The 25810-nt window shown below is 40.4% G+C and overlaps 3 protein-coding genes across 6 annotated transcripts in view; 2 read left to right on the forward strand and 1 right to left on the reverse strand.

Moving 5' to 3' along the window:
* The window catches only part of filip1l (filamin A interacting protein 1-like), a 60382-nt gene extending 57153 nt beyond the window's left edge, over window positions 1-3229 (reverse strand). For both annotated transcript variants that reach the window (XM_069164239.1, XM_069164237.1), the window contains exon 1: window positions 2916-3229. The gene's annotated coding sequence lies outside the window, so the exon portion shown is untranslated. The remainder of the gene's footprint in view (window positions 1-2915) is intronic.
* Window positions 1-25810, forward strand: part of LOC138207185 (collagen alpha-1(VIII) chain-like) — a 104221-nt gene that overhangs the window by 65118 nt on the left and 13293 nt on the right. Inside the window, exon 22 of one of the 2 annotated variants that reach the window (XM_069164241.1) lies at window positions 3080-6196. The gene's annotated coding sequence lies outside the window, so the exon portion shown is untranslated. Of the gene's footprint in view, window positions 1-3079; window positions 24209-25810 lie in introns of those variants that run through there. The other variant, XM_069164242.1, reaches the window with a different exon arrangement.
* On the forward strand, window positions 8219-10514 carry LOC138207125 (putative autophagy-related protein 11). 2 transcript variants are annotated; one of them, XM_069164160.1, is made up of 6 exons: window positions 8219-8316; window positions 8392-8490; window positions 9023-9207; window positions 9411-9468; window positions 9555-9617; window positions 9735-10514. In XM_069164160.1, exons 1-6 carry the CDS (start codon window positions 8236-8238, stop codon window positions 10299-10301), a joined length of 1053 nt encoding a protein of 350 aa, XP_069020261.1. In that variant the 5' UTR covers window positions 8219-8235; the 3' UTR covers window positions 10302-10514. The 2 variants fall into 2 exon arrangements, 1 of the variants encoding a protein (XP_069020261.1); XR_011179003.1 differs by lacking the exons at window positions 8219-8316; window positions 9023-9207 and having other exon boundaries at window positions 8393-8490.

Raw genomic sequence — 25810 nt, forward strand, 5'->3', positions numbered from 1 at the left:
GAGCGACAGTTGTGGTGCACGAACTTCTCACCGACCGTCTCCTCGTATCTTGTAACTGTTATCTGTTTTGTGCAGTCTGGGTGCTTTAAGATATGATGTGAAGATGAGCAACTCCCCTCAAACCTCAGCCCTGTTGTGATTGGTCACCCGTGGCAAAAAAAAAAAAAAGTACAGATAGCGAGATTTTTTTCAGCGATTAGAAAAGCTTAAACGCAGTTCAATCAAGTAGAGATTTGCTTTGATTTGTTCACACACACACGCGCACACGCACACGCATCCCACTGTGGCATACACCAACAATCTCTCCCCATTGATGAATCAAACCGCTTCAGAAAGCGCCTGAGCCAGGTCTTGTAATCCTCCAGCCTACAGCTGGTGAAGCTCAGGGTGCCTGGCGGTTTTGTCTTAACGCAGGTCTTGTTTAATGATCTCTGCCCCACTACCCTCAAACTGTCAATCACCCAGGGAGCAAAGGAGTTTTGTGGCAAGGTGCTTTGCAGCAGAAAAGGCAGAATATTATCATGTTATCTACATTTGCTCTGCTGCAGTGGTTTTAGTCCTCTGAAAATGTCGGTGACGCCTCGTCAGTGATTTTATACGATCCTCTCGGAATTGTTAGCAGTTCAACCAAAAACCAAATGTTTCATTTTAATGATATTTGGAGGCCTAAACAACAAATGTATTGTAGAAGAAGCAGTGAATCCTCTTTCACTGAATTAGCGTCATCCGAGGTAGTCTCCTTGTTCTGTGGTCCAAGCAGGATGTAGCTGTAGCTTGCTGCTAAACACGATTTAAGATTTAAATATCCTGGAAACACATTTGTCGCTCTTACATGATCCAACCATGAATTTCCATCTGATGTTATGAATATTTTGGAACTAACCACACTATTAAGTTCCTTTGTAGTTTCCGAGCAGCTATTAATTAGGATTTTTTTTTTCTTCAAAAAGTAAGCTAAAATGATGTGTCTGAAAGTAGTCTCATCTATTCAAAATATTTGAACTATGAGGAGCTTATTGATGCATTCACAACATTTTAACCCCCTCTGTCACGCCGTTAGATATAATGTACAGAAATCATTCAGCTGTACAAACATTCACCCTAAAATTTAACTCGCATGACCCGACAAACACCATTCACTCAAAACCCGCTGATCAACGTCTCATGCCGCCGCCTCTTTGTTGTTTTACGGCAGATTACCAACACCAGAAGGCTGTGGCTCTCGGCCCTGCTATCGTACGTACTTAAACAGATTAACCTGTCACTTCTAGTCGCACGCTAAAACCCGTGCCTTTTAAAGCTGCATTTGGAGGGAGCTTGCTGGGGTGTCCTTCTGTCAGCTCAAATATTTACTCATATGAGGGAGGTTTGTGAGTCAAGGAGGAATGTTTCAGCACCTGTTGATTCATTTTCATGTTTATTGTGCTCTAATTAATGTCAGGAAAGAAAGCCGAAATGACCAAGTATTTCCTCAAGTCCAATTTGACATTTTGAAATATTTTCTCTTATTTATAATACAGAGAAAAATATTTTAAATGTCAGATATAAGCTTTTTTCATCCAGAACTTGTGAGTAACTGCAAACCATAATGTTTAGTGATGATCTTTTAGGGCTATGCTAATTCTTTTATTAGTAACATCTTTTTTTTACTTTGCTGACCACCTCATACCAACACATCATCAGACTGTTGATACCAGCACAGCACATGCAGTCTGAGCATGTGATAATAATTGCTTTAGCATTTTTGAGGCAAAGTAGCAAATCATAACGTCTGTGTATGAGTTTCAGAATTAAACTCAGCTGTAGTGAAAATGCTTTATTGGCCTGACATTTGGCTGTTGTCTCTCTCTCCCAATGGCCTCAGTGTGTTTCCAAACTGAGACCGACTGCGGGCCTAGTAACTTGACCTCATCCCTCCCTCACCCGTCCTCCGTGCACTTACATACTGTGTGACTCTGCTACGGGTTCTCATGGACACGCTGCCCTTTGGAAATTCCCCAGCTGCAACCAATACGACCCGCCATGTAACAGCAGCGTCCGCTCGAGACAGTATCACTGCGCAGAGGTGGATGAATTATCACCATCGGCTTTGATGTGGTGGGCAAATTGACCACGGGTGTGCTACGTCTGCCAGGGTGATATCATATTCTGCCTCATCAGCAAATTGAATTGAAACAGATGGGAGATTTACTCGAAGATTGCAAAACAAAAGTATGACTTTGAGCTCTTGCAGCAAAAATGCACAGAGCCAAGTGGAAATAGAAGACAATTAGCTTCATCATTACAATGGAAATCAAATAGTTAAGCTCTTTTGTCTCTTGGCCAAATAAATTCAACCCAATTAGAGCAAATTCAATCCAACTGGATTACATTTAGATCAGCAGGAATTCATTGTGCCCCCCAGAGCCTCTGGTCTCCTCTGGCCTCTAATCTCTATATCTGTCCAATTAGCAACAACCTTGCAGAAAATCTGCCACAGTGCAGATGACATCCCACTCAGGGAAAAATCCTCCAAAGTTCAACATTTCAGTGCATCTGTACTTAAGGCTTTTATTCAAGCAAACTGCACAGTGGGCTGTGTCTTTACAGCGATACAGAAAAGTTTTGAATAAAATGGATTAACAATTAATAAAATGTACAATATTTAAATGATATACAATGCCAGGCAGTACAGCAGCGATTCTTTAAATTAAATGTTCCAAATATATGGCACATAACGCTTTACTTGTGTCAAGGATTTCAGCATTGTTTGATCTTTTTTTGCATTTTTTTTTACAAGACCCCCTCACAGTCACACAAGCATGCAGCCTTTTGTATTTGCATTGAAAGAGATGAATATTGGGTTGTTCCGGATTTTAACACACACACACACACACACACACACACAGCCTCTCCAAGCCGAGCTCAAGCCTTACCTCTCACAGCAAAGCTTTAGTCCACCGAGCTGCTGTGCCTCTGCAGTGCCGCTGGCTGTGCCTTCAGCCGGCTCAAATGAAGTGTTATCCTCAGTGTGAACGTTTACTCTGCGCTCCTTCGCGACAGTCTGTTTTACCTTCTCTCTCCTCTGTCGCGTCCTCAGCTGGCCTCTTGTACAATCCAGGTGGTGTGATGAGTGGGAAAGAAGAAGAGGAGGAGGAAGAGGAGCGTCTCCTGGTAGACTGAGGGAGCTGCTGCTTTGTGTGTGTGTGTGTGTGTGATGATGTCTGTGGCTGGTGACTGGGAGAGCAGACTGGGTGTGTGTGTGTGTGTGTTAGAGAGAATGAGAGAGAGCAGGGGAGAGACAGGACCTGCCATGCAGATATCAGCCCTGTTGCAGTTAAATTTAAACCACCCTCCCTTCTGACACCTTGAGCCACGGCTGCCCTCCCTCTTCGTCACACACACACAGAGCTCTGACGGTACCATATGGCCCTTGACAGAAGACTGAGCCCTCGGGAGTCTGTGGCTGTCCCTTAGAACTGAAACAGGGAGGAAGAGGACAGAGGAGGGGGACATATTTAGACAGGAATTTTTATATTTTATGCAGTCACAGGTGGGACAGTTAGTTTAAATATGGCATTACAACTGCTATATTTGTGTCAGGTGATGTACAAAAGTGTATGTGGTGCATGTGATTGTCTAAGTATTGCATCATGATGTTTAGATTACAGGAACAAAACCTGACTCCTACATTACCCACAATGCAACACCATCAAACCCAGAAGTTTGGATGTGTTTTGTTAGTCGCAGTTAGCGTAGCTTCAGGCTACTACCATCAAGTGTTGGTCTGCTGAACTCACCTGCAGATTTTCTTCTGTCTGACTTAAGTTACATCACTCGAGGCTGGTTATCCAATTCTACACAGCTCCCTCCAGAGCCACTGAAGCCTTTATTCAATTCACATTTTGTCGCAATACACCCCAGGACCTGCAGACAAGGCTTTGTTGTGTGAAATAGTCCCCTTTAACAATGCCCCTTCAAGTGCTGTTATTTTTCACCTTGGAGAGTGGTGGGGTTGCACCAAAAATAGGCGCCTGACACTTTAAGTGCCCGATATGGTTTTTAAAAAAACTGGGTTACTTTCTGATGCAGTCTGAGGCAGGAGGGTCACAGACGGTTGAGTCACCGGCAGCGTCGTTCCCTCGGCAGACGTCAGAGCGGTAACAGAATTATTGCTCGGCTTTCGACGGCATGCACAGCTGAAATGAACTGCGGAGAAATGATTTAGTTTCCCAAGAAAAAAATATCAGACCAGAGTAAACAAGTAAGGATTGACCTGTAGATATATGTGAATGTGTCTTTCTTTGTGTGTGTGCTGGTGTACATGTGTGCCGGACCTGAATTGCGTCAAGAGTCCTCCAGCTGTCAGTGGTCCCTCTCCTTGATGCGCTGTCATAAATCTCCTTGCCAACTCTCCTTTCTTTCACCTCTACTTGCCCAGGTATGTGTGTGTGTGTGTGTGTGTTTGAAAATGCAGTTTGTTCTGGTCTCTCAGCATTAATCTCAGTTTGTTTACTTTTATTTCAGTCCACAGTTTGATTACTTGTTGTCAAAAAAAAAAAAGCCCAGGGTGATGTCTTCAGACATGTAGTTTTGTAGCCCATGTCTCTATAACACTTTAAGGCTTGTGGATGAAGCTCTAGAGGAGACAGGAAATGACTCAGTGAGAAGAAAATGGTGTGAAATACTTCTTAAAAACATATTTCTTTCAGCCCACAGTGAAATATGTGAGGTGACTCAGCTGTTCTGACTGTAGCGTTAAAAAAAAAAAATGGGGCACACAAAAATTAATTGTATGAATACTTAAGAGTGTTAAGAAGAGATCTTATCTTATATTAATGACCATATTTCTCTATTTTTGACAGGCTTGATGACACTAAATGTTTATGTTGATACATTTTGTTTAAGAGCTCTGTCATGTATTTTAAAAACTATGTCAGGTATGTATCTGTGCAATGACACTGCATACGTGTGTGGAATTTCATGGGAGTAGTACTCATGAGATTATCTGTGTGGGAAAAGTTTGCTTGATCAACTACCTTTAATATGGTTCGAGCACACTAGATGAATACAGTGTAAAAGTGGATAGAAAGGAGACTAAACAAATGACTGACACTTTTTTAACAGAAGTCACAGTATTGTGAAGTCCAGACATCTTACTGCGTTATTCCCAGGCTGGTCTGAAGCACGCAGTAACTTTACACTGCTCACTAATCACAAACATCACAAAATTAGCCTCACTGACAGCTCTGAGGGCGGCGCAACAGAAAGTGCACGCCTAGAAGTTTCCAACTAGCCATCTCTCATCACTCACAAATGGGTTGTGAGTGTGTGTTTATGATTGGGACACATATGTGTGCACGTGTTCGGGAGAGTCATGTTACTTTACTCTGATTCTACTCATTCACTACCATATTCAGTCATTTATTTTGTTTACTTTCAAGATGTTTGGATAGAAAAAACTTGGAAAAATACATAGTTAATAAGGAGTACTGAGTATAAAAAGGAGTTTTGAAGTCAGTAAACTGATTTGGGTGACTTTAAGATGGAGTTTAAATGAAGGTCCTGCCTTTATTTTATTGGAAGTTGTAATTCTCCATCTTTCCCATGTTAATGGCACTAACCCGCTTCCCATTAGTCTCTCTGTAAGTCAGAGCACCTGTCTCCGTCCTATCCACACTAACATCTACAGCCAGCATGGGTGCCGTTTTATCAGTCCCTTTACGACCTGTCTGCCCGGCCTGTTGTAATACACTACATGTCTGAGCAGCTGTAAATGGCCTTTCTGGGACACTTCCTTCACCACTCAAGAGCTCTTACAAACCACAATGACCAGTGGTCACTCATGTGTTCTGTGCTACTGCACGTGTGTGAAAGGTTTCAAAGGGAGTATAGTCTGAATGATGTCTTAGAGACTTTGCATGTAATCAGTCGAGTCCGTTTGTGAATTGTTTTAGTTTTTAAAGCATATAAAAAATTGTCTGATGTCACATTTTTGCACGCGTTAATCTTTGACAGTTTGTCCTGACCTTCTCATTCCTCACTCATTTTCTCTTGTCGTATTAGTTTGGGGAAAAAAAGATAGAAACTTTTTCACGACTGGATATTTCCTCTTGTAAATAATTTTAATATAAGTGCAAAATTTAAAGCGTAATTTAAAGATTGACAGACCTGCCGAGCGTTATTATGGTTGCCAGGCTATGATTGGATAGCAGCTGTTTTGAAATCATTTGAATTTATTACAAGTTTTATTGAATTTGGCATTCATCTATAAAGAAAGTACAGTTAAAACATTTCAACAACAGCAAAGTGTCAGTATGCCGCATGCTTAACACTTCCTGCCACTGCTAAAGCAGATCCATGGTAGACACAGATAGTTACACCAGAGAGGAATTCTCGGTATGAGGAAGATGAGACTATATGATGTGATATTATATGATTTGTATTGAGGAATGATTTATTAGCTGCCATGTAAAACCATGCAAATGTTTTCCACTGACCTATGCCAAGTTAGCGTCATAAAGAACCGATTTATCACACACACTCTCTGACCCTCTTCCTCCTTCCTCTCTCCCTCGGCATGATGGGAGCGGGCAGTTTAAAAACAGAGGTATTTACGACTCAGCACTCTCCTCTAGAGTTCCTGGAGCTCCACTGAACATGTGGGACTGGCAGTGTGACACCACCAGCTCGGTTTAAAGATAGACAGGGTTTTGGTTCTGCCTATTTTGTGTCAGGGCCCATCTGTCTGTCTGCACACCTGCCTGTCTGTCCGTCTATTCTGCAGAGTTCAAGCACGGCTCAATATTTTCTCAGAGAACCGAAGACACGGCAGCTTCATATCCAAAATCAAATGGTGACTTGATTAAAATTGTTTATTAATGAAGTCAATTGTACTCATATGATATTATTTATATAGCATGTAAATACAAAAGAAGTTGCCCAAAGTGCTGCTCAACATCACATTTTAATACTGACCGTGAAGTTAGTCCACAAGTGTGTCTGTGCACTGTGTTCCAGTTTCCATCAGCAATGGTGGACAAAGCATTTAATTAATGAAGTCAAAGCAACTGTTAAACAATGCACAAAGGTTTGACTAAAAGTACTCATTTCAAAAGTATAACCAAAATATACTTAGCATCAGCATTTTAATGATAAACTTAATGTTTGTTTAATCCATAAAAGGTTTAAACATACCAGTATATAGTAATTTAGTAAATGTAGCTATCATATCTGTCAAATAATGACGGGGTACAGTATAAAGTACAATAAAGTATAGTAAAGAACAAGTACTGTTGTTCTGTTTCTGTATTTTATTAAATAGTTCAAAAGGTACTGTAATCAAGGTTAGTCATATTTAGATTTTAGTTTTGTATGTGTGCTACATCCATAAAATGTTAAAACTATGTAAAAAGTGCTGAATGTTCATTTTACAGCCTTTGTTGCCCTTTTGTGAAATGAAACCGCTTTCAAACATTTTTACCTGAGAGTCAAACCTAAAGGAATCTGTCACCATCTACTGGTCAAAATGAGAAATCAGCTGTCCGCTATGAGCCACAGCTGAAAACAATCTTACACTCGTGATTAAAACACGGCAGGGAACAGCAGCAGGACTTTGCAGAGGTGAACTGATGGTGCGTGGACACTGAGAGAGAAAGAGACATGTCTGACGTGTATTTTGAAGTCGTGAGACGCAGCCCGTCACGGCAACAACTCCCCAGGACTCCTCCTTTAATGGACACGAGACACCAGCACTTTTGTGAAGAAAATCCAAGTGAGGATTTTAAGGTCCAACTGCAGAAAATTAAGGTACATGCATTATTTCACAGCTCCTTTTTAATCAAGCCGTATCATGCAAGCATGATTCACATCTTTTTACCTCTTTTCAACAGACTGAAGGTCAGGGTGAAGATGACCAAAACAAGGTGCTTGATTTCAGCTATTCTGAGACAAAAACAGGTGATGTCTCTTTGTTTTAGTTGACTTGTTCGATATGATGCTTTTAAACTTCCTGAACTTTAAAGTTCCTGGATTTATCCTGGTTTTGTCTTGAGATTGTATTTAAAATAACTTTATTCGGTTGCAAAATGACATTCACTAGATTCATTCAGAGTTTTCTAATACTGTATGCTGCTCGTAAAGCTACAGTTTTAGAAATAAAGTTGCTTCATCTTCGCACATTTTTTTCCTATACTAAGTGATTTCTTTTGCTGCAACATTTTAAAAACAGATGACCCTGACTGTCTGCTAAAGAGGATGAAGGGGTATGAGTTGATTGCAAGTGACTTGGAATTTATTGAAAAGATGAAACAAGAGCAACTTATTAAGAAACTGCAGGTAAGTTTTAGACATTTTACAATAACATCCAAGAGCTGCACATCTAAAATGGTATGATATTTTGATGCTCCTCAGGGAGATCTGGAAGAGGTGCAGAATTTGTTGAAAAAGGAAACCGTGGAATTAGAGTTGGCATATGCTTCCAGAGAGAAGATACAAGCTGAGCTCAACGAGGTGAGTCTCTCTGAAATCCAAAAAACACAAAAGGTTTTGCATCAGATGACAAAATTCATGCAGGATAACATTTTAATCTTGTGAACACCATATCTTCAAAATGTCAACTTATCAGCTGTTCAAGGTTTCAGAGGTTGTCCTCCAAAAGCAGCTCATTGTTTCTTTATAGTTCTACAGCTGAATACTACAGCACATCTGACCTTTTTACCATTATAACGTTCACTAAATGTTAAATCTCGATTGTGTCGGCATTTTTACTGGCGTTTTATATTGCCCCTATAATAGCACAATTTAAAAATAAAAAATTCTTCTCTTCACCGTCAGCGGTGGTAAAAAATTTGAAGTTAAAATGATGGATCCTTTTGAAATCGGTCGTTTGGCTTTTACAGTCCATTTAGATGAGAGGAAAGACCCAAAAGAACAAGAGACTACATAAACATAAGCGCACTGAAGCTGCAGAATCACCAGTTCTTCATGAAGTCATAAACTTGTGATTGGAAAGACGATCCTGATGAACCTGTTTTTCCGTCAGCTCCCGTCCTGTGAGGCGGTCACTGAGTGGGTAAAGGCGGTCCTCAAAATGGTATCGCCAACGACCGACTTAACAGACCTGGATGCCGAGTCTCTCCTGGATATGGTGACAGTAGAGAACATTCAAGTGGCCGTGAAAGAGAAGAAGATTGAGCTCAGTCAGATGAAGAGGATGGTGGATAAAAAGTAACACCATGCATAGATAATGCTGGTCCACATCACATTTTAAAGTATCATGCCAAGTTAAGCTAGTGTAAAAGATTAAACGATAACATCCATTTGATTACAAGAAGCTTTAAAACCTCTCCCGTCTCATAAATGCTGTTTGATATTTTAATTACAGTTGAAAAAATGGCTAATTTTTTTTATTTATTTTTTTTATCTCAAAGGAGGAACAAAGGAGCTAAAGAGAAAGGGCAACTTGAAAAACAATTTGCCATTGAACAGGTAAGGTTTTTTTTTTTGTTGTTTTTTTTTTACTTTTTAACTGTTAAGTATTCAAGTTATTTCGGACTATTTGTGTCTGTTTTCAGCTGACGATTCAGGAGTTGATGAGGCAGGTATCTGACCTGAAATCTGAACTTGCACACAAAGAGGTGAGAATCGGCTTTAGTCTCATTTTATACCCAATAATTTCTCTCCATGAAATTATTTCACCTGAGGGAAAATGCTGCATCCATTAACTGAAGGATTTACTTCATATCATCTCACAGGAAGCCTACACATCTCTCAAAATGCAGATGAACACCCAAGAAGCAACAGAAACCAGAAAAGAAGGACATTCAGAGGGTTTACAAACCACAAAGAGTCAAATGAAATGTCAAGGAAATGAAAAAAAAAAGGTCAGATTTGCTGATTATGTGAAAACCAATTCACCAAGCACTAAAGGCACAGACGGCAAAACAGACAATCAGCCCAGTGTGAACGATGATCATGCAAATAAGAACACACGTGAGGCTTTAAAGACATCAAAAAAAGAGCAGCCCAGACAGAAGCCTGGAGCTGCAGCAGACAAGCCGGCAAAGCCACTTAAAGCAACCAGAGCGACTCAGAGGAAGGTCGAGGAGCAAGAATTATATTCACAAGCGTTGGTACAGGCTGTGAGAGGGAAGAGAAAGGACGCCAGGACTGCTCAGGCGCAACGTCTAACTAAAGCGAAAGCAGGGGAAGGTCTGTCCACAACACAAAAGGCAGCTCCCTCACACAGCAAAAGGAAAGCTGTTGATGAGGCACAGACTGCTAGTCTGAGAAGATCCAAGAGGATTGCCAGCAGGTGCTGAACACGTTTGACTGCTGAGCAACTCCGCTGGCATAGATTTGCTCAAGGATACTTGGTGCTATCTGGTGACATCACTCTTTTAGTGGCCCAGGGAAAAGCAATGATGGTCAGTTCACCACTTTGGTCTGCAGTAAAACTTTTAAAAATAACTTTTTTTTTTTTTTTTAAGGGTCACCACAAAATCTCTTGCAGGTTTTGTTTCTTAGAAGATACATTTTTACAAGTTATGTTCCACTGAGATTAAATGTAGATTATATACGTTTTTGTACAGTTTTAATGTTCTGTCCTTTATTAAGAAATAAAATGTGACTTTTACAACACTAAATTCACATGTGGGTGCTTATTAAGGCTTTGATGCTGTTTCCACTATAACGTCAAAATGACGGCTATAAATTAAATATTTGGTGTCATTAGAAAATGGTTCACCACAGAATTAAGCCTAATTGGTGGAAAACTCAGAGGAGGAGGTCAAAGGTTGGCCAGTTACAGAGCATAAACATTGCTGACTTAAGGTTAAATTTTGACTCGAGGACACCTCGGATGAGTGAATACTTGTCACTGACGCCTCATGACAAACTGAGTTATATTTGATATTTAATTTATGACTCCTGTTTTATCCTCGTCACGGGAAACTTACTGTAGAGCAGAAATCACAGCTCAATGCATCGTAAAAATATAGTGAATGTTTAGATTACATGAAGTTATAAGATGTTTCCGAAGCCAACTCTAATTTCTCGTGGGAGCCAGCAGACATCTCATCACACCTCATCTTTCTCCTTCACTGTCACAGTCACTCGCGCTGGTGAACGGCTGTAATTTCCCTCTGGTAATTCTTGGACGGTCGAGCAGCAATTTGGGTGTAACATTGTTAATCTTACATTAACTCTCAATCAATTGGTCTGAGTAGAGAGGAAGAAAAACACCCCACGCTCGCTGTCCGTGAGGCTGGAGGGGAACAAAATGTGCTGACAGTTGGAATGTTTCGAGGCACCTTCTTAAGTTACAAATTAAGTCTGAACTGACAGATTTCCATCATCTGCCAGCATTTGCTTCACAAACGAACAGCCAGAGTAACTTTTATCTTAACAGCTACAGTCCTGTTTTATTTTTCCACCTTGGGTCTTGATCCTTGACATTTCCTACAGTGGGAGGCTCGTTTTCAGTCTGACTGTAATCCACAGAACCTGATGGGGGATTTCCTTTTCCCCCCCTCACAGCTTTGCATTTACACACATCTCCAACTAGTGAGAATTTTGTCTAATGGTCAGGTACGCTGACCCAGCCAAGACCAAAGTAATACAAGCGCAGGGCGGGTATGATGGATCTGTATCCTGCTATTAAGTTTAATAGTCTAATATCAATAAAATCAACTTTCCTCTCCAGCAAACTTATCGTGAGCAATGAGTTTACTCTGAGAACGACTTTAGTTTTTTCCTCTGACTTTCTCTGCTTGTGTTTGCCAAACCTGGAACCATGAGAGAAACGAGGCATGGGAATGTTACCTCAATAACGTCAATTTCAGAAATCAGATCTTGTTTACGGACGGAGTCCAAGCAGGCTGCCAGGATCATGGCCCAAGGAATTCTGGGTCATGGATTACATACAAATTGCTCATGTCTTTCCACTTGTGGCTGGATAAACGTCCCTCTGTATTTAGGCACTTATGAAATGACCTCTCAATATTTTTCCTATTTACAAAAAATATCTATACACTATTGAGGCTACTGCCTCGTGGTGTAATGTGATACATAAAGGGAATGCATTGAAAATACTTATCAGTATTTAATGACTTATAATAGTCATGAAGCATAAGTGCCATAGAGCCATACTGTATGCTGCGTTTGGAGTTGCACAAATTATTTTTGCATGGTTGCACTTAGTGCTAGCTGCCGTCAGGGGGCAATGCAATGGATGTTAACTCCAATGCACACCAGCACCCTGAAGCTTCAGAAGTATTTTTTTACCCTCACATTTGTAAATAGTACAATTTTTAGGTATTTTACTATTTGATGTCATGTTTCAGATGAATATAGTGAGGAGAAGTTAGGTTAGTGTTGCGCGTTGGGGTTGGAACAACCTTCGATTAAGTAAAGCGATGTGGCTCCACGCAATAGATGAAAGGATACATTTAAAAACAAGCAAGCTTTTTGGTGCTGCTAAAGCCAGAGTAATGTATAATTCATGCAGCAGAGGGCTAACATCTGTTAAAATATTAGTGTCAAGGGTAAAGAGTGCTGTCCAACAGAAGGCTGCCTCTTGTGTGACAGTTATTTAGTTTCAGACTCTTTGCGTGCCATGCTGAACCATCTGCTCTCCCCTGTTATGCCTCTCTGTTTAGTTTGGACACTGAGGCAAGACGGTCTCCGAACCACTGCCAAAGAAAACCCTGTATAAATGTACTACTGAGAACGAGGGCTGACACCAGAGGAGGTGAGGCTTGTGACACATGTACGAGCCGCCGAGCCAAGTCTCGCTGGGCAGGAAGACATCTGTGCATCTTAATCTTAGTGTGGAGGCAAAGTGTGAATCCTGCCACTCAGGTCCTGTGCCAGTTGCACTGCAAACTCAAACCAAGAGAGAGAGCACTTCACAGGAAGATGTGTCTCTTAAATGTGGTTTTTGAAATGCCAAAGACAACCACTGAGGAATAACAACTTTGGTTTAATCATTAGTGCGAAGAGTCGGAACCATATTTTCTCGAAATAACAGGGTTGTTTCTGAAGAACTTTGGTAAAAGGAGAAATTAGGAAATATGATTTATCTGTACAAGCTGATGTACACAAAGAGCAAAGCACTTGTTACTGTAGTCAGTTGTTTTGCTTCACTGTGTGGAATCCACCAGGAAAGGAGATCACAGGAAGGAAGGGTGTCTTGTCGGTGCTTGGAAACCAAAATGAAAAATAGAAATGCATTAGACTAAACATTTGGACAATTCTTGCAAATGCACAGGCAATTTGTGGATAGTGTCTGTGTGAGTAGAACATTCTTCAGTTTTGTTTAACACTTTTGTCCAACAAGCATCCAGTCACAGTGAATCCCTGCCAGCAGCAGGGACGCTGCCCCGACCTCTAAACAAGGGTGACAAGAGAAGCTGTCCATGAGGAGCAATGAACTGCAATGGTATCGTATTAAAATAATCTTTCACCACAGGATTATGCCATCAGTTTGAACGATCTGTCATGAAAATGAAATTAAAATCATCATATGCCAGATTATCACAGTTTTTTCATGTTAAACTGTGTCAGAACTGCATGTCTGTGCCTGATGCAGTTACTAAAATAAATTATAGCATTATAACTCTTAACAGATATTCAGATATCCTCAATAGGCCAGACATTTTTTTTTTTTTCCTTTTTGAACAGCACATGTGAAAAATGCAATAAATACCAGTAGCCCAAAAAAGGAGGTGAAATGCCTCAACACACACCTGTAGTCAATTAGTCCTCCTGCGTGCTGAATCTCATGTAACAGACTTGAGTTCACTTTAATCAGCTGAGTGTGTCCCATCAAATGTATGGATGGAAATGTCTAAATGTAAATTGTTGTATTTGTCCCACAGTTTTATTGACAGTTCATGTTTGTTAAGCTTTTAAAGACCTCTTTGGTCTGTGGTGATTGATAGTCGGAGCGTATTGCAATGCAAATATAAAGAGGAATTCCATATTTTATGGCTGTGTGTGTGTGTGTGTGTGTGTGTGTGTGTGAGAGAGAGAGAGAGAGAGAGAGAGAGAGAGAGAGAGAGAGAGAGAGAAAAAAAGGCTTTGTGATCATTTCCTGTCAGTGGTTCCCAGCCTGGGTGTGAGGAAGAGATGACAAGATAAATGCTGTATGGATTTGTATCTTCCCCACTGGAGATTACTTCATTTTGAGGTGACAAAACAGATAGTTTGGAAACCAAAGCTGCACACAATGAACCCAGACAGGCAGACAAACGTGTTACTGTTTGGATTAAGCAGTTGTAAACCTCAACGAGCCTCTACCGGGGCTTCTCAGGCAGCAACCTCTCTCTGCATGGGACTGGCCTGAGCCAATAAAAACTTGTTCCCCTGGCACATGAAGAGAGTCCATCAAAACTGGACAAACAGGGTCCAGACAGAACCGAGCTGCCGAGGAGGCGCATACCCTCTGTGAACACTAACAGTAGCCGTCTTTGCCTTTTTGTTCTCCTTTTTTGGTCTGGCTACGTTCTTATTATCGTTCTGTCTCTGTTTTGACTCTCCCACTTTCTCCAGTCGCCTCTCTGCTCCCGGTCTTTGAAATGACACATGCATTTCAGATTTCCAGCGATGATGGCAGAATAATTTGACATCAGTAGGATGCGAGTCAAGTCCAGATAAATATCGAAACACTGAGCCCTGATGGTGTCGATAAAAGCCTTCCACATATGGTTGATTTAATTTTTCAGAATAACTGAAATTTGTGACAAAACTTGGAATGCTTACTCACGAAGGTTAAAGCTTCCTCCTGCTCCGTGCACACCACGTGTGCAACAGGAACAGTCTCTGAGCTCTTTGATCCCCCCTCATAACATTTGTACCTTTCTGTTTCTGATCTTAAGAGTAGCATCTAGTGTAAATGTATCACTTCCAATGTTAAGTAAGATTATAAGCAAAGTATGTATTTTTACAAAATAGCCCCAAAAAAATAAATTCAAGGTTATAATCCAAAAAACTAAAACAGATTTCATTTAGACACGTCTCCATGCTTGTTAATAATGGGCGTCTTCGTTGGAGGCCATCACAACACTGGACACATCCACGCTCAGTGTCTCAGCCTGTGGGGTGAAAGAAGGCCAGGATCAGTTTATTCTACTCTTCAGAGGAATGCTGGGAATTGTTTGCACTGTCTGCTTCGACTTCTGCTGCTTTTGGCTGACTCAGTTTTGCTGTTTCTGGATGCACACACACAAAATACACATGCATGAAGTCAGTTTTTCTTGCCTGTCAAGAAATCTATCCATCTGCGTTTTGTGTTGCACCTTTTAAAGAGTACAGTCTCCTAATGATGGCTGAGAAGCTTTGGATAGAAGTAGAGCCGGTTTGTGTGACTGTCTCCGTATCTGTCTGTGCTTTTAAACCCGTAACAGACAGAATCTGGGATCAACGTTCGGTGCCTGACGTCTGGTGAGCGCAGAGCCTTGGTCTGGTTGGTGAGGCGTAAAAGTGAGCCTGTTTTGTAGATATTCATGCAAATATTTTGCCAAGTGCAGAAATAAAACAGGGCTTTGTGGCTTCATCTGACACACAAGCATCAAGGAATTCAGCTTTTTGCCTCAGTGGCATGCGCAAGAAACAATATCTGTTCAACATCACGCTCCTTTATTTGACAAATGTTCCTGAAAACACATGACGCTCTCATGATTTCTTTGACTGTTTCACAACATGGGGCAGAAATACCTGTGGTTTGGTGCTCTTCATACTTCTAAGTGCGTAATGTACGCTGCAAATTACCCACAGTGGCGGTGGCTGTAAATTCTCACCCACCCACTCCTGCATGGCCTGCGTGAAAAGGTGGGGGAGAAGGAATCCATCATTTATGGGGAAATTATCCCTTAATTTGTCTGGACAGCTCTGACAGTCATGTTTCATGGAAAAGAGACAAGAGTTTGGCTCCTTTTTCGAGCTATAATATTTCACACTTTCATCTCCTGAATGTCACACGGCTTCGCTGACACTGAAAAAACATGAGCTTACTTACGTTAGAAAATAAGTGCACACACCCAAACCTTCTGGCTATTAGAGTAACTGTAAGGTAGAGAAATGAATGCTTGCTTCATACTTTAAAAATGAGCGCAGCTGCCTGGGAAAATATAGAAATGATTGGCATTGCTTCCTATTTAGTACAGCAGAGTTGTTTGAAATCAAATTGAATGTTACAGCTAAAACAATACCATCCTTCTTTCTGAAGGTCACCTCAGATCGGGTACATGCATGCATCTAACAGGGGTGTTGATGCAAGAACAGGTTTATTTGAAATTAACTCAAATCAAACTGTAGTTTGTTGTGCTAAAGTGAGCAACAGTGCTACAACAAAAAGGCAAAGGACATTACATTGACAGCAGTCAGAACAGATAATATAAAAGACATACAAACAGGGTTTAAAATATGAAAACAACATAACAGACAGAAAATATAAGCTTAACTGAATAAAACAGTGCAAGTTATGAATCGAGACAAAAAGTTTTTCTGCCCAGATTGTGCGTTCAGCGAGGAAAAGCCTCTATAAGAAGTAGAAATATTCCTTTAACGTGTCGTTAGCCATATTAAAATCATTTGAGTGTGAGAACGGAGATTCTAACACTTGCACATTGTTCAGAGTCAATATTTATTTGGTCCCCTGGACATGAGTTCTTGTTGCAACCTAATTCCTGAATTCACACTGTACTGCTTTGCTACTGTTCCCACAGGAACTGCTGTTAAACCCGTTTTATCACTCGTTTATGTTCTGTTTGATGTCGTCTGCATCCTCTTAGTTTTGCACTGCAAAAGAAATACAGCTTCAAAGATCATAGTCACACCTTTGCAATTATATGCACTAATGATGCTCATTAACTGGCTTGCAGAGTGAGACATGCGATGATCATTAATGTATGGGAAAACATTTTCATAATTGCAGCATTCCCTGTTAACATTTAGCTTAATATTGTCTTGTTCTCCGCTGAATGAGGTTTTAACACACTTGCAGTCAGTCAGCGGGCATACAACATAATATGCAGGCATGGTAAAACATGGACTGGATCATCTATCTAATATGATCTTCGCATCTTTATTGTCCTGCAAACCCTTAAATCTAATAAAGACCTTAAAGTGCCTTTTCAAATCAATAAGAATAGAATAGGAGCTTTTTTTTGCAGAATAACTTAAATTTTCTGTGTAAAATAGGAGAGCTGAAATGATTAGTTGATCAATTAAATAGCATATTAATCAGCAAAAAATAGCCTCTCCTTTGTCTTTAATGGTATTAAACTGAATATATTTGTATTTCAAATAGTTTTTTGGTCGAAACAGATGTTAGTGGATGTCACTTTGGGCTCGAGGGACGCATTTTTGTCTCACATTTTATTGACTAAATAGTTCATTCATTGGCACTATTCTACTAAAGCATACTGTATGCATTTCAAACTTTTATTATTAGTGCTTGTAAAAGGGCCATTTGGAATGTTTAGCATATTTCCAGACATCTCTAAATCCCCATGAGTGATACTGAAAAATGTTCCTTTATTTGCATGGAAATGTCCCGACACACTGAGCTCGAGCAGCAAAAGTATATTTCCAAACCCAATGGGCCCAGACTTTGGCCAGACACAGAACCAGATGAACAGACGGTGACTCAGCAGCTTTTCAAGCTGTAAGCGAGCTTTTTTTTTTTTTTTTTTTGAGTCCATTTAAACCTTATTAATTTACTTCCCACCATCAAACTGTGGGAGTTTCCAGTCCACACATACCTGGCCCCTGCTCCAAGGGCAGCAGAGAAATGAGATGCAAACCAAGCGTTTGGCTCAAACTTACGGGCCAATAAATAAAACATTTGATCAGGAGTCTCTCTTAAAACTGTGGTATTTTCTCGTATATGCATGCAGTAATCTCGACGGGCAGAGATTACCCTCGTGTTCAAGGCCGATGAAGTGTGCTCAAAGTCAGATGACAACATAGTTCACAGCAGTTGGATGAAAGTGGGGAAAGTACCATCATTTTCTGCATACGCCATGAAATATGTACCAGTTTGAACTAAAGTTTGGATATTATCTACGAACATAAACACCCCATTTTCATCCAAAAAGTCCCAAATGATCACCTCAATAACATTGACAACATATTTTGTTCTAATGTCATCATCTGCATTAAAATTGCACTATGCACTAAATTATCTAATTTATACAGTTTTAAATTATGTAATAATTAATAATTAAGTCTTAAGAACTAGAAACTGTCTTTTCTTTTAATAAGCATAAAAGTAATACTGAAAGTGACATATTTTTCCAGTGCTTTTAATCACATTACTGTCTTGTCCGGTCAGTTTATTTATAAAGGGTTTTTGGCAGGCAGATATGTTCAGGTTTGTGTGTGTGTGTGTGTGGGTGTGGGTGGGTGTGGGTGTGGGTGTGTGTGTGGAAGTACAGTACGAACATCACGCAGCAGCCAGGCAATGTGTAGGAGTCTATGACTGACAGACTGCAGAAAAGCAGACTAAGTAAACAGTTATGGATCATATTTGCCGTTTTCGTCAATGAAATTAGTCTAATGCTGTTGTAGGTAACCATTACATTCCTGACCAGAAGAACAGGAACAGAAGAACTGTACACAATAGCTCTATTGATGGAGACTTTTTCAGCCTGAAAAAACACTGTTTTAGTGCCTGTGTGGTTAATGAGGAGCTTTTTCAGGTCTGAGAAAATAACCCTGATGATGTCATCAGAGTTATCGTAACTCGGCTTTGGAGACTTTTTAACAGAACGTTTTTGTTATGAACTGTTTGGTTTGAGAATTTTCAGTGAGTTGTAGAAATTGGATGCTGACATGAAGTGAGTAAAGACGTGAACAGCTATTGCCGATGTAGTTCGAAATCTTACATCTATGATGTGTTCTTCATACATTTCCACCCATAAGGGGAAAACTATAGATTACATGAGATCAGCGGGAGATAATCAGAGGCAAGAAACAATCACTGAGGCAAACCAATTAATCAATAAGGGGGTTTCTCCACTAACAGTCATATTAATTGTTTTTTAATCCTTAATGCAATGCAGCTTGAAGATAATGCACTTTACGTTTTTAAGTAAACTCACCATCACAGACACAATTATGCATAGTTTTATTTTGCATTGATTTAAAGTGGGAAAAAAAAAAATCCTCCGTCTGTGTAGGATAATGCCGGTCGAGGGAAACAGGGCGTACTAATGCAAGTTAACAACACATCTGGAATCATGTTATCTACCAGCAACGCACCAGTATGTAAAATGACACTGCAATGCTCCCTGATCGAAAGCTAATCCAATCGCTTACTTGAGCCAGATACGTGGTGTAAAATCATTCATTATTCAGGGTCTGCTAAACCTTGACGATTGCATCATGCTTTTGGGAAAACATTCAAACAGGAAAGGATCTCCAGGATACCTGCCATCCACACTGTCATCCATACACATTCCCTGTGTTGACATATTAACAGCATACAGACAAAGCAAGAAAGGAGGCTTATAGCACAGAGTGGAGGTGCTTTCTTTCCGTACAATCGCCCTGTTTCTGTCTTCACTGCAGACTTAATGACCACAGGAAACGTGGGTAAAGGCGGTTAGCAGCTAACGACCCTTTTCCTGTGATATCACGTGGAAGTGACGTGCTTTGGTTTGCTCTGTAATTGGCCTGACTTCACCGAAGGCAAACTGAACAGTGACAAAATGAATAAACTATATTCTCCTGCTTCTCCAACCGGGTACAATGTTTTCACAAGCTGGCCCACGTAGCATGCCACAGTGAAAGGCCCGCTCACTGTGACATGTTTATGATGATAATTGTCCTTCTGAGCAATTTACATTTTTTTAAAAGCACATGTCTGCTGTTTGTGGGGGCTCTTTCTTTTCTTAAAAACCTTACCAAGCACTATTTTACATTAAAGCGTCCATGTTGTACATTAAGTGAGCAAATTTATTTCAGAAAAACAGAGTCCATTCTGCTTTAAAAAAAAAATAAGGTCCAAAACTGTGTTTTAGGATTGGAAAAACTTTGCATTCAGCCTCTTTCATGTCTAATAGTTCAGTATCTGCTCTGTGGATATTTATTCCCCTGCTGTAATTCAAACAAAGTCAGGCCAGAAACACTGTGGTGATGAACAGTTTTCCACCAGTGATCGATGTCTGCATAAAGCTGTAAACAGTTCAACATCAGAATATTATGTCAGAAACTTCAAATCCAGGAATTTACTTTAAATATTACAAGCACATGTCATTTTGCCACTACTCATCAAAAACAGATTTCTTGGAAGTGACATTTGAAGTCAAAAGAAAAAGGATGTAATTTGGAACAAGTGTGCCTCTTTTTTTTTAATGCTTCATCTTCTTGTACTTCTTCCTTTTGCGAGTTGCAACTCTCTCTGTGGCTCAGTCGATGTGATGTATCTTCCGGGTAGCATGCTGGCCTGTCGACTGTAAAATACGACCGGATGTAGTAGAACATCCTGGTACTTTTGGCATTCTATATTTAATATATTATGAGTTGGGAGATACTGAATCTTTTATTTTTGGCATGCTAAGTAGTATGGTAGTATGTATTTTGGAATGCACAGATAGTTTTACATTAACTCATGACTACTTTAATTGTGACATATCACAGCAGGAAAAGCTCATAATCACACAGGCATGGCCGAGAGGGAACAAAGATGTTGTTAATGTTATTGGTTACACCTGTGTTTACACCTGAGCTTTGAGTGCAAATCAGTAAGACGGGAGCCAGAAAGGCCCATGAAGCTGATATTACCAAGGTAAACAGTTCTTTTGTGTTGTTGCAGTTGTATTTAATGCTTCACTCGTCCCTTCATTTTCAAAGTAGAAGCTATATTTAGTCAGCACAAGTTTGCGATTGGAGTAAAGGTTTGGAATTTGAAGCTATTTCTCCAAACGGAAACTGAAATATCTTAACATCTATTGGACTGTTGCTCATTAAATTGTACACAGGCATTCCTCGTCCCCAGAATTTCATCCTCCCAATGACTTTTGTGGTCCCCTAAATGTTCTTGTAATGCCTCCAGCAGTATGTTTTTACTTATCCAGTTAATTGGTAAAATTATATGTTTGGTGCTAAATTAGATGAATTCATTTACCAGCTCAAAAGTGAGAGGTCTAAAAAATGTTCTTTAAAACCCTGTGCCAGATCTGGTGCCGCTCACTCAGCAGGCTGGCTTTAATGAAGGGATGAAGACAATCTGTCGTCTCCAGAACCTTTTGTATGCGGTTGCTCGCTCCCCTCGCAGTCCCTCTGCCAAAAACTTCCAAACCATCCACCCAAAGATGGAGAGGAACATTCGCGTTGCAGCCCCGACTCAAAGCAGGCTCTGAGACGACCGGATTAACAGCCAGACAGAAAAATCCAGAGGTGGTCATGAGAGAGCAAACAGCTCGTCACCGCAGTTAGTAAGTGGTTCCAGCAGGAATCAGTGGGTTTGCTTGTTTCACTGTGAGGAAGTTTTGCAGACAGTGTTGACTGATGTATAACCTTTACTTTGTGCACTATATGTTGTGATTGGGAATGTATACACAGCTCTGCCTCATCACATTAGGACCATTGGCCTTCTTGCCTCACAGCTGGATCTAGTATTTAGTTTGCTGCGTTTCATGTAATGACATCATGTAAGTAAAGTCAGGAGCCGCATCTGTTGACGACTAAAATCTGGTATGAGACAAAATCTTCAGATTGCACTGAACAAAAAGATCCTGTGTGTGAGACAGGATCTCTGTTAGCTATTTACAAATTTGTGCATGTACATGTGAACACACATCAAACCTGGGAGACTCAGAGGAAACCTACTGTTGAGATTTGTTTTGCTTTTCTCAGATCTTTGTAATTTACAGACAAAGGTTAAAATGATTTTGCCACAAAGCTGCTCTAAAGAGTGCCATGACTGTATTCATGTTGCCTTTAAATAATCATGTCAGAGAGGTGCCAGGAAAAGAAATCTCTCTGCAGCCTTCACTTCATTTCTGAGTTCTGTTGGTTTTGGAGCTCATTATATTTACATTTCTTTGCCAAATGAGAGACAAAATCCATGCCCACCAGCAAATTGTATTCACGGTGATGGGATTGATCACGTTTAAGTCAATCATATGGAAGTCGTTTCATAGCTGTTGCAACATTAGGAAAAACCTGGAGCCGCTTCACTGGATATGCTTCTGGTCTTGAGAGTGATGCCCGTTTGATAGTGCCAATTTATTAAGACAAAAACATGTGAATGAATGTGAATGTGCTGGATGAGTCTCAGTCATTAATCCCACTTCCAACTTTATCCTACTTTACACATACACATTGCAAGGAATCCAGACTAGATGCAAAACACAAACTAAATTAATATGCTATTGGTAACAGCTCCACTTCTTGGTGTTACTCATGACTACGAGCTGCCAGCCCAACATGAAAGGAAGCTGATTGAGAAACAGGAAACGGGGAGTAATAGGAGTCACTGCCGAGGTTCTAAGAGCTTTTGCTGCAGCAACTTGGCCTTGAGATCTAAGTGACAGCCTAATAACTACATGGACAGGAATTGTGCATGCAGACAGGTATGAGGTCAGTATTTCCATGCAGCTGACTGCTTCTTGTTCTCATTGGTGCACGCTGAGAAAACAGATTTCTGCTCTCTGGACTTCATTTGAAAGTGATGACTGCAAGATGAATAATGAGTACTGAAGAATAGTTCCATCTATTATAATCTTATTTTAAAGTAGTAACAGAAATAAGTGTGTGACTCTTTTCTTTTCTACATTAACTGAACAGTGAGTGAAGTCATGACTATTTGCATTGCAAATGACTTTAACAAGCACAAATTTGCACTGAGATTCAGCACGAAGAAGCTGACAGCAAAGTGAGTCGTGGGGGAAACCAAAATGTTTTCTTTATAAGCGACTCCTGCATGACAACACGTTAAGGAACTAAAATAGCAACACAAACAAAAGCACAAAGAATAATTCCTCAAATGTGAACCAGCTGTTCAGTGTGCGTGTTTTCCCCTCTGCCTCTGCTGGTTACTTTAACACAGTGAAGAATTTGGGAAAAAAAAGCTAAATATTTCTACTTGTTGCACCAAAAGCTCTGTGAGGGAGAGCAGAGCTGAGCAGCCTGAACTCGGCTCCCCTCATTTACTGCATCTTGATGTTCTTCAGCTTCAGAAAATGTCCTTCCATGGCACAAACATCCATCTTAGTGATGGATTTCAGAGCCGTGTAGAGTCTTACATTTCATATACTGTGAAACATCTTACTGACCAGGAGGTTTTTTTGGATTGTTGTCTTTTTTTTAGTCTTGATCGCTGCCTGGCTCTCAGGCTGCTAGTGGTTATTTCTCCTTTGGTGTAGACTGAAACAACTCAACAACCGTTGGACGGATTGTCATTCAATTGGGTACAAACATTCATTGTCCCCAGAGGATGAGTCCCAATGAATTTGTCTGACTTTTCCTCTTGTGAACATTTGCTGTTTTGAGGGGTATCTACATGTGCCACCAGTTGCTAGCAGAATAAACCAACATGGTGAACATAGCTGCAGACTTTTGTACTTGTGGAGAGATCTGTGTGTTTATCGGCTTTTTTATGCTCAAAAAAGGGTACAAAAAAAAACATGAGGAGAGTACAGTTCTGATAGTATGTGGCTACATTCTCTCATTGCTTTAAATCCTTAGAAAAATGAAAATTTTAACAATTTGAACTGCTTCCAAATGGACCTTGTGGTGAGATTGTTTTGTCAACTACTGTGTGTGTACTGTGGTTGCCACAAAACCCTCCCCCCTCAGCTCCAGCTTGACCTCAGCCAGCGCTGGCTAACCAAAGTAAGACCCTGCCCTTAAATCTTCCTGCATGCAAAGAATGTGCTGAGAGGTCCAAGACAAATGAGAATCTTCCTCCTTGTGATATATAGTTGTGCAGCTGATTGGGCTTCCTGTTTCCCCTCACTTTGTTTCGGTGTATAATAACCTCTAATGTTGCAAACATGCAGTTCCAGTCGTGGTTTCTCTCTCACACAGATCCTGTTTTCCGTCTCTCACATGCTCAGATCCAGTGCTTCTTTTCTCTCAGCTCGTGCAGCTCCACCCACCTGTAAATAAAAGCCAAACCCTCAACCAAGGCTGCTGTTCAGCGTCTGTCCCAAACTCCTCAAAGCTCTGTGATAAGTCCACCCTGCAGCAGCAGCAGCAGCAGCACACACACGCAAAGGTAAGTGATGCATCACCTATGACATAGCAGGATTTGATGACGTTTTGGCTGGCATGGCTGGACTTTTATGTAACTGTTGCATTAAGTGAGCACTTTTGAACTCTGTAGGCATGATACAACTTATCGTTACGTGTTCATGTGTGTGGTTTTGTATGGTTTGCTGATTGCTGTGCAGAGATTGGCTCATTTGCCTTTTTTTCTCGGTTGTTTTTTAAAAAAAAAAAAAGTAACTTTGGGATGATTCAAAGAAACATGAGAACAGAGAAGCAAAGCAAATGTTTCATAAGACATCCTGCTTCACTGAGCTCACTGCTGTGAAGCCTCTGCTGACAGAAGTCTCTGCAGATAATATCTGGCAGTTGTCCAAATGCGGAGAGAAAAATAGGAAAATCCAAAAGGGACACCTGGGAAGAATACCTCTGGCTTATGCTTGTTAAAATAAAGGATTGACAGGATTTAGCATCAGCTAATGGAATGTCTTGACACTTTAGAAATGTTTGTTTCACAAAAGGAAAAACGTTCTTCATCCACTGTTTGAGAATGAAACAGATGAAGTGTCGTTTTTAGTCTCCCGCATAAATAAGAGAAAACAGGATGAAGAGGCTTTCAGGCAGAAAAGTGGCAAAAGAAGAGTTAGAGATGGAAATAATCTTCAGTACTGAATTTAATAAAAGCTCTGATCATGTGATGATACAACATGACCAACTTCTGTTGTGACCAGAAGCCCCAAAGAGGTCTGTCTTTTCACCTCTTTATCCTCTCAGCATAGCTTGATCACAGAATATCTGAGTGTACACCTGCCAGGAAACAGTTAAAGATCCATGCTTCACACAGACATGGATGAATGACAATATTAAACACCTCTCAGACCAAGTTGTTGGTTTCTTCAGAAGTCTTTTCAGCTGCAAAAGAATCTTGCAAATGCATGAAGGCAGATCTGTTTTGGTGCCAGCAGAAGAACGTGCTTCCAGCTAATGAGCTTCACAGGCCTGCCTGATGACCTGTGGTGATAAGCTGTTTTAATAAAGTAATAAACTAGACATGGATAAGAGAAAGTTCAGCTTTTTATGAAGCAAAGAGAAAATAAGATTTTGTGAATACTTGCACAGCTGTTTTTAACTCTCACCTAATTAACTGCAGTGGAAAGAAGTCCAAAGAGAGAGAAAAACTCTAAATTAGGGGAGTAAAATGGAGCTCAAATGGTCGGGGTTACAGATATGTTTTTTATTACCATAACATTCATAGTGAAGTCCTCGGAGCACTGGAAAACATGCTGTTGTGGATTTAGTGATTAGCAGCAGCATCCTGGATAACCCTGTTATGCAGATGTGAGGAGGTCAAGAGAGATTAAATCCAGAGAAGATTATAAACTATGTATCTACCTACAGAACTTCCCAAGATGCATGCATATGTGTTTGTTTTTTTAGGGCTGCGTGCTTTTCATAAAACAGCAAAAGGAGGAAATTTTTGAGGAAACTCGGCTTCATCCCCAAATCAGTTTGAAATTACCTAAAAAGTTTTGGATAAGAGATTGAATCTCTGTGAAGCAGGTCCTTATAAATATGCTCATTGCAGTACAGTTGTGGTTTTCTGGGGTTTTTC

Source organism: Embiotoca jacksoni, unplaced genomic scaffold, assembly GCF_022577435.1.
Source record: "Embiotoca jacksoni isolate LCO1_2020_lvr unplaced genomic scaffold, fEmbJac1.0.p SCAF_30, whole genome shotgun sequence".
Taxonomy (NCBI): Eukaryota; Metazoa; Chordata; class Actinopteri; family Embiotocidae; genus Embiotoca; species Embiotoca jacksoni.